Source organism: Arachis stenosperma, chromosome 3 (assembly GCF_014773155.1).
Source record: "Arachis stenosperma cultivar V10309 chromosome 3, arast.V10309.gnm1.PFL2, whole genome shotgun sequence".
Lineage (NCBI taxonomy): Eukaryota > Viridiplantae > Streptophyta > Magnoliopsida > Fabales > Fabaceae > Arachis > Arachis stenosperma.
Window position 1 is genome coordinate 142,396,469 of NC_080379.1, and position 8,894 is coordinate 142,405,362.

Below are 8,894 nucleotides of genomic sequence, written 5' to 3' on the forward strand. Positions count from 1 at the left end.
AAGAGGGTTAGGGCTGGTTGTTCTGGAGAGTGTCCTTTTTGGCGGTATACTGTGAAAATTCGAGAAGAGGATACTTGACAGCTTCGCAGCATGAATTTGACTCACACATGTACACAAGCACACAAGGTGAATATTTTATACTCGAAATGGCTTGACAAAGTATTTAAGAAGAATGTTGAATCAAATCCCAAGGTGAAGATAAAAGGGTTGGTTTCAAAAGTTCAAAAAAAGTGAAACTTAATTGTCACTAAGTCAACGGCTACGAGGACCAAGCAGATTGCACCGGATGAAATTTATTTCTTGATATCTCAAGCCATTCTTAACCAAAAGAAGACTTTGCCTTTCAAATTAAATGCAAAGATATGTAGTCTAGGTAGTAACAAATAAATATTTTGTTATTTGAGTAATTAAAATCCAGAATTAAATTAAAAACGCAGAAATATTAATAGAGGCTAAAGAATTGGATTTTTCTATAGCTATGTACAATATTTCAAAACCTAATATCCAAAGAAGAAAATAGAAACAGAAACAGAGAATTTTCGAAGTATCTAACATCAAAAATGAAAAAAATGGATAGCAAATTAAAAGAAAATTATAGTCGCAGAAAATAAAGAATAAGATTAGAGATTGAACAGTTATTGTAAAGCGTAAAAATCTGATGACAATGGGTAACAATGATGCTGACATGGGTTAGACACTTGTACTTGTGTTGAGACTTGAGACTCAGTTGAAAAACAATAAAATAAGGAGCGGAATAAAGAGTGAATTAACTGTCGAGTGATACAAAAAATCATATGCGAATATAGGAATTAAGGAAATTTATTTACTATTGGGTCTAAATGGGCTTATAAGTGAAATAAATTTTGGAATAAAAAATTTCAAACTTTAACCAATTAAAGTTGTTATTAATTTTTTTAAATACATAGACTAAATTTATTATGTTAAACTAAAAAATATTAATAAATTTTAAATTATCTTTTTATAAAAATTAAATAAAAAATATATTAATAATTAATAAATTATATAAATATATTTTAGAAAGAGATTACTAATAAAAAAAACTAACGAATTTCATAAAATTAATTATCAAAATTTAAAAGGAGTATTTTTTTTTCTTAAAGCCTCGTGGTCTTTCAAAAAGGGGATAAGTATTGTTTTGGTCCCTCACGTTGAGGGTCGGAATCGAATCCGTCTCGATGTATATTTTGATTTAAAATCATCCTTAACGTGTTTTTTTGTATTAAAATCGTCATTTTTTAAAAAAATTAATTTTATTCCTAAAATACCCCTACTTTAATAAAAAAATTATAAATTTAAAAAAAAAAGAAAAGAACACATTTTGGAGGTTGGGGAGGAGGAGAAAACGCGTTTTTGGGGGGGGGGTGGGGGAGCCGAAAGGAAATGCGAAGGGGGGAAGGGAGGGAAAGGGGGAATGGGAGGGGGGGAGGAGAGAGGACGCCGCCGGCGGGGATGGGTGGCCAAGCGCTGGTGGTTTTGCATCTGCTTTTTCTGCTTCTTCTGCTGCATCTGTTTCTGCCGGCGGGAAGGGAAAGGGGGAAGGGGGGAGGGGGGACGGCGGGTAGGGGTGGCAACACTACCCGAACCCGCGGGTACCCATCCCACCCCTATCCGTTCGGGGCGGGTAATTACCCGCCCCAGCACCGGAGCGGGTTTTAACGGGGCGGGTTCTTGGGCGGGGCGGGGCGGGGTCGGGTTTAGGTTAAACCCGCCCCTACCCGCCCCGGTATATATAATATATATATAAATATATATTTTTAATAGATAATATATGTAATATATATAAAATAATTAGTAAAATGATTAATAATATTATATCATATTAAAATTTTTATTTCAATTTATGTTATGTATGTAAATAATTGTTACGTAATTTTTAAAATTTCATTTTATTTATTAGATTTAATAATTATAGGGGCGGGTTAGGGTTTAATATTTTACTACCCGCGAGTAGAGGCGGGGCGGGTTCGATGCGGATTTTTGTTTGGCGGGGCGGGGCGGGTCGGGTAGGGCAAAAACCCGCTGCTATTCGCCCCGTTGCCACCCCTAACGGCGGGGGGACGGCGCCGGTGGCGAAGAGAGGGAGGAGGGGAAGTAGAAGAAGCCGGAGAAGAAGAGAAAGAAAATGACGCGGGGTAGGGGAAAGGGGGAAAGGACGCGGGGTGGGGGGAAGGGGAGAGGGGGAGGAGGAGGGGGAAGGGGAAAGGGGGGAGGGAGACGGCGAGCCACTGCCGTTGGAGTCCACCTTGCCGCCTCGCTTCTGCCGCCTCACGCCTCGCCGCCTCACGCCTCGCCGCCTCGCCGCCTCGCTTCTGCCGCCTCACGTCGCCGCCTCCGCCTCGCTTCTGCCGCCTCACGTCGCCGCCTCCGCCTCGCTTCTGCCGTCTCACGCCTCGCCGCCTCACGTCGCCGCCTCGGCCTCGCTTCTACCGCCTCACGCCACGCCGCTTCCGCCTCCGCCTCATGCCTTGCTTCTGCTTTCTTGTTTTCTGTTTCTGTTTTTGTTTGGTGTTGTTTCCTGCTTTTTTGGTGGTGGTTTTGGTGGTGGTGATGGTGGTTGGTAGTGGTTGTGGTTGTGGTTGTGGTTGCGGTTGTGGTTGGTGTTGGTGTTGGTGTTGGTGGTGGTTGTGGTGGTGGTGGAGGAGGTAATTGTATTGGTAGTGGTGAGGGTATTTTGGGCCAAAAAAAATTAAAAGGACGATTTTAAATTCAAATACGACTTTAAAGATAATTTTAAATCAAAATATACACTAAAAACGGATTCGATTCCGACCTTTAACGTGAGGGACCAAAATAATACGATTATCTAAAATGGGGGTATTCACCCTCGTTAAAGAAAGCAAATATGAAAGAATTGTGAAAAATTGTGCAAAAAAAAAAAAAAAAAAATCTATGAACGAAGAAAACCATCGTTGGAGAGACTTGTTGTGGAGAGAATTTATGGAGAACTAAGGTTCGAATAGTAGACTTTCATCAGGTATCGAAAGGTGGTGTCCAACTAATTTCGACGGCACGTTATTCTTGGGGCATCCTGCTGGAGAGCAGGACGTGTGGCGGTGGTCCGTGGTGGGATATTTTGTGACTATCATTTTTGTTTTTTGATCAAGAACTGAGATCATAGGTTGGCCCGGACCCAAGAAATCAAACCCTAAACCCGCTATCCGAACAGAAACTCCACACTTTGACTCGTTTTCCCGCCTCATCCTTTCATTGCTGCCGTTCTTCATGGTAGAGGAGAGAGGTCGTCGTTCTTTGTCCATTTGCCGCTGCTGACGCCGTTATTGTGGCCGCTAACTTCATTACTGTCACACAGTCAGACTGGCGATGAACTCGGAAGAGGCAACGCCACTGATCCTTAGCAACCATAGTTGGAGTAGTCGCTGTCATCGTCAGGCTGTGAAACCCCTCATGTTGCCTATGACTTTAGTCCATCCAGTTCAAAGTCCAGAAGAAACCAATTTTTGGAACTAAAAATTACCATATTGCCAACGCGGTAAAAGATCATAAGTTAAAGTGTTACAACACTTGGTTTAGCACTAATCTTTATCACCGCTTCGATTGATTCAAACGCTAAGCTGCACTGCCACACGTCACTTTAGGATTGGCTAGTCAAACACTAGCCACCACATTTGTAGCTATCAGAAAACTGGCCTATATACATATTATTACAAAAAAATTAGGTAGATAGATATGATTCCCATACTTTCAAGATAATATATTCCCGTCCGTAAGACGCTGCTTTATTTATTTCAATATGAATAAAATAAAAGAAAACATAAGATATATATCTAACAGACACTTGATCAGGACAGGCAAATTACTTTCCCCACCTGTTTCTGTAATTGGTGGCTTAACCCTTTTTTAATTAGGACACGTATATATATCTTCTTCCTTTTACAAAAGCCATAACAACCGTATATAGGCAAAAACATCAACAGTACTGTACATAGACACAGTGGAAGGTTGGGAACGGAGATAAAGGTGGAGACAAGCTCGTTCCTTCAGCTTTGATCCTGTGGTCATCAATGCCTTCCATCTTATCAGAAATTTTCTTTATGGAATTCAAATTTGGTGGAGGTGTTGTGAGAGAAATCCAAAGACAGCTGACGAAGCTGCTTAGTGAGAGCGGGTGACCCACAGTAAAAGACCCCTGCATTACATAAAGCACTCTATCTTTATCTGTTGATAAAAAACTAGAGTTTTCTCCGTACACGTAAAACTCATATATACTAATTGATGTCGATCGAAAGCATCTCCAAAGTCCAGAGAGAGACTGCTTTATGCTAGTCTTGAATTTAACACTAATATGTGGCCATCTTTTTGGCAAAATAAAGATAATAATACGACTGTAATTGATAGCAATTATTGAAGCGTTTTTCACGATGAGTAGTTAAAGAAAGAAATAAGAGGAACGTGAGATGATGAAGTGGTGACTCACCAACGCGGGCATGTGGATGGTTCAGCGCAATGCGCTTGTAGACACTGCGCCAATTAGGTTTGGCGAAGTGAGACATGACACGAGTGCCAGAGACAATGTCCACGCCACTCTTTGCATGGTTTATAGACTGTAGCATAGTGATAAGAGCAGATCGAGCGTCACCTTCTTCATAGACGCTAGTGCAGTAGCTGTGGAGCTCAATGGCTCCCCTGTGGTCCTCTTCAGCTGCTTCGTTCATCACCCCTTTAAACCAATCAAAGGAACCCTGTTCCCTGGTAACCCAATAGAAGTATGCTCTCCTTGTCTTGAACTCCTCTAACCTTGCCTTCTTTTGTTGGTTTGTGGCTGATCTAGAACCACCTAATCCACCTTCTCCGTACTCCTCGTCCATCACCTTGAAATTGTTAACTATGTCCTTCAGTATACTTATCATTGGGGTAGCCCCAATTCCCAGCCCCACTAACAGAACCACCTCATACTCCCTGTAGTCTTGGGCTGGCGCTCCATACGGACCATCAACTTGGACTTTTGGGAAAGTACTGCAAATGATATCATAATCAAAATACAAGATCCATTTTTAGTCAAGTCAGTACGCACTGCTACTTTATCACCACACTAATTAATTAAGCTTAAGTAGTTTTCAGTTGGTATCCTTATCCACCTAATCTTTTCTTTTTCTTTCCTAAGTCCAGACAACAACCACTCTTTAACTATTTTTATCTGATTATTAATCACAAACATGTGAGAAGATGCGTGGGAATCTCGATTGTTCCAATTATTGTATTCCTAAGTCCAAAAACAAGACAAGGACAAACAAGTCCCCGCTTTGATTTTTCCCCTTTGCCAATTAATTTTAAATCAAACAACTTTGTTGAGAAATACTTGGATGTATGATTTTTAAATGTTATCAATAAAAAACTGATTATAAATATTTTTAGAACATATATTAAATATACAGTATAAAATAAGAACTTATATACAATTATTGGATCTGGTCATCTGGATCACTTGGCTAATGGAATAAATATGTTATGCAGGATCTAAAGCAGCCTGGATATCATTACTTTTTTTAAAAGGAAATAAACTATTGAAGACTCTAGTTTTAATAAAATTTCCGGTATTATTATTATTATTATTGGAAGCCCTTATCACATGAAAAAACATTTAAAAATATTATTTGAACATTTTTTGTGATAATTTTTAAGTGTTTATACATTTTTTCCATTGAAATATTGACATTTTATTCAATTTTCTTAATAATTAATAGATAGATAAAATGCATAAACACCTAAATAGGTCCAAAATAGCTAGTTTTAATAAGATGGTTTTGTAAAATATTAGTCGCTTGCCATCATAATTTCCCCACTTCTTCGGGCTCACCTCGGTTGGCTGTCTCCTTTGATGCAGTCAGCTCTTAGAAGTCCACTCTGGCCATTGAGGGGTGGCTGGCACGCCTGATAGAATTTAGCAAAGTAATAGACTTAGTTACTTACCATAGGAGAAACCAATATTTTGATAGGAACATAAATAAACAAATAAAGATTAATTCACCTTCACAAATTTGGCTTTCAGATTTCCAGTCCAATCACCAAGTATTTTAATATGAACGCTTAGGTAATTATCATCCGGGGCGGAGGTTATGGAAAATGGATGCCTGTGAAACCACAAAGGAAATTAATGTTTAAAAGGTGGAAATGAAGATCAGAATTGACAGAATAAAAAGATATACAAAGCTTAAGATTCAGTCAATAGAATCTATTTGATTAATGCATACCATTCAAATGGAGAGACAGCAGCGCAATTGACGAACATGTATTGTCCACTCTTGTAGCTAAACCCTGGAGGCTTTGACATATGCAGTGATAACACATTGCCGGGATAAACAGCCACCTTCAATATTTTCACAGATTCTGTGCTCGATCTTAGTGCTCTAATCAGTCTTTCCAATGCATAAATGATGATAGGAACAGCCAAATACATCCAAGTCTACACAACACAATGATGCCTATTACTTATCGCTCATCTCTTACTAAATAGACATGAAGAAGGGGCTTACCGTTTTCTTGTACCATTTGTGGGTCAAGTAAAGTTTGATTCCATGCACAACCAATAGGACATAGACGATTACGAAGAGGTGATGGGAGTACCAGAAGGCATTGAAACCTGTGAGTTTCTGTAGATGTTTGGGTAGTTTGGCCCGGCCTCTTCTAAATCTGGGGTTGGCCAATGTAAAGGCTATTGCCATTAGCAGAACCATTACAATCCCTGTTACTCCTTCCCATGATGTAACATAGTACAAATAGTTTGATGGTTTGTCTCCAAAAAAAGGTTTCATGAGTTCGTACTTTTCAGGGCTTGCATGAAGAAGGCGAGGAAAATCACAAGTAAGATGATATATAGCATGTACCGCAACACCAATTGCTATTGCCACAGCTATCACCTGCACAAACCACAAAGTTTATGATATAACCCAACTAAACAACAAGTTATGCTTCGCATTTACCTTGTGGAAGTTGAGATTGTCATCAAAAGGAACCGCAACGCCTAGCTTGGTTCTGTTCCTGAGCCAGGTGATGGTGTTTCGGCAAACAGGTAACAGAATAAGAGCCATGTTCAATTTAAGTGTCTCAGCTGCACCTTTTGCCATGCATACACAGTGGCCCATCACCTCATACGCTGCTCTATTCCGATACTGCACAAATTTATAAGCAAAGAGACCTAACATGATGCAAATCCATAGCACCAAAACCCATACTCTCTGCCAATTGTCCTGCAAGAAGTACTTGCTATCTCTGTACCATCTTCTAATAGGATTGTTCATAAAAGTAGGTGTAAGCTTTTGGCTTAGCATTTGGCTCAGGTACTTGCTGTCTCCTCTTGTAGTTTGATCTGGTCCGTGTAATAACAGTGTCTCCAAGTTGTCTATCTGTTTTTCGCAGCGAAAATTTAGATGAGAATCAAATGATATCGAATGGAGTTGTTTTCGGATTTACCATTATATATCCAGCGTCATCCGGGTCTAGTTCTTCCATTATCAAAGCTGCATATTCTTCTGCTTGCTTTTGTATGTTTGTGAGGTTGTTTGCTGTGGCGCTTAGACATATGATCTGAGACCATAATTATTAGCATTCGGTCAAGTAGTAGTCTATGTGAACCTCAAATCTGGATCAGTTAGCGAAGTAAGGCCATACCTCTTTAATTTCTTCCTCAGTAATCCTGCCATCTGCATCTTTATCAACCCTGCATTCCAAAAATTAAGGTTCTTGATGTTCCAATGTTCATATTGATTATTGACCAATGACCAAGACTGGAAGATAAACAAATAAGTTACATGTCAAAGAATGTTCTGAGCCTATTATCAAAGCTCTGATCTGAAATACGGTCCCAGAAATCCCTCAACTGGAGCTTGTTAATGGAATCACCCTGAATACCCCTCTGGCGGGCAAGAGTATCGAAAAGCTTCTCTGCATACGCCTTAGACTGCTCGTTCATTCCTGTAGCCAGATTGAAGAATGTGCTTAGCAATTACTGTGTATGATTTGAAAAGCAAGATAACAGAAGAGCAATACCTATGCATTTGCCAAAGAGAGAACGGGGAAGATTTCCATCAGTGGCAGCAGTAAGCTTGTCAAACCTGTTCTGAACCTCATCCCAACCTGCACCACCATCAGTTTTGCTGATAAACTTGAGCCCAGAAAGAGCATGAGCCACAGTGGACTTGGTCCTGTCGAATTTCTTTGAAGGCGATGGCTTTGAAAATGAAGCCAAACGCTTCAGCTGCTTCATACGGTTGGTTGCATTTTGCACAACAGATGCACCAAACGACGCTTTCTTCTCCAGCTTCCTACCAATCAAACCTGATTTCTCATCTTCTACCAATTCATCAACACTTTTAACGCTGCGTAAGGCAACTGAGCCACCTTGAATATCCATAGTCACCTCAACCAGGTTTCTTTCATCCTGGGATTTTTCAGCACCAATGAGTTCTATATCAGATTCACGGTGGTGAAGATCTGCTGAATCTGCACCCTCCTTGGCCATTTTGTTTGAAGCTTATCTCTCCTCTTTGGTGTTGGTAATGTCAAGAACTGAAACAACACTTTGAGGTCTCTCTTTTCAAACTCATTTTTGTTTGTTTGGCCCTCTCTCCTATTATTAGAGGCTTGGTGCTTGCTCTCTATTATACGTATATATGTTGCATTATTTTGCTCTTGTAGGGAAGATAGTGTAGCATATTTGTAGTAGAGACAAGACACCCCATATTGGAACTATGATAGTTAAAGGTGAAAATGACACTACTTTTTTCATGAATCATGAATGTGCTGTTCATTTCTTTAATAGATAGCGGTGAAATTTGAAAACAGGTGATGTCAATGTAGATTGCTCAATTATAATAAATCTTCCCTCACTTTTATATACTTTTGTGTTTAGATTTCTT

At 39.7% G+C, this 8,894-nt stretch overlaps 1 protein-coding gene across 1 annotated transcript; it reads right to left on the minus strand.

Moving 5' to 3' along the window:
* Positions 1-3,709: 3,709 nt before the first annotated feature.
* Positions 3,710-8,672, minus strand: LOC130968218 (respiratory burst oxidase homolog protein C). Its single transcript, XM_057893385.1, has 11 exons — positions 8,026-8,672; positions 7,788-7,950; positions 7,648-7,696; positions 7,450-7,563; positions 6,960-7,382; positions 6,513-6,896; positions 6,231-6,442; positions 6,008-6,110; positions 5,837-5,910; positions 4,457-4,995; positions 3,710-4,168 (listed from the first exon to the last, which is right to left on the minus strand). The coding sequence occupies exons 1-11, from the start codon at positions 8,495-8,497 to the stop codon at positions 4,059-4,061; spliced, it is 2,643 nt and encodes an 880-aa protein (XP_057749368.1). The 5' UTR covers positions 8,498-8,672; the 3' UTR covers positions 3,710-4,058.
* Between the last annotated feature and the right edge of the window lie 222 nt (positions 8,673-8,894).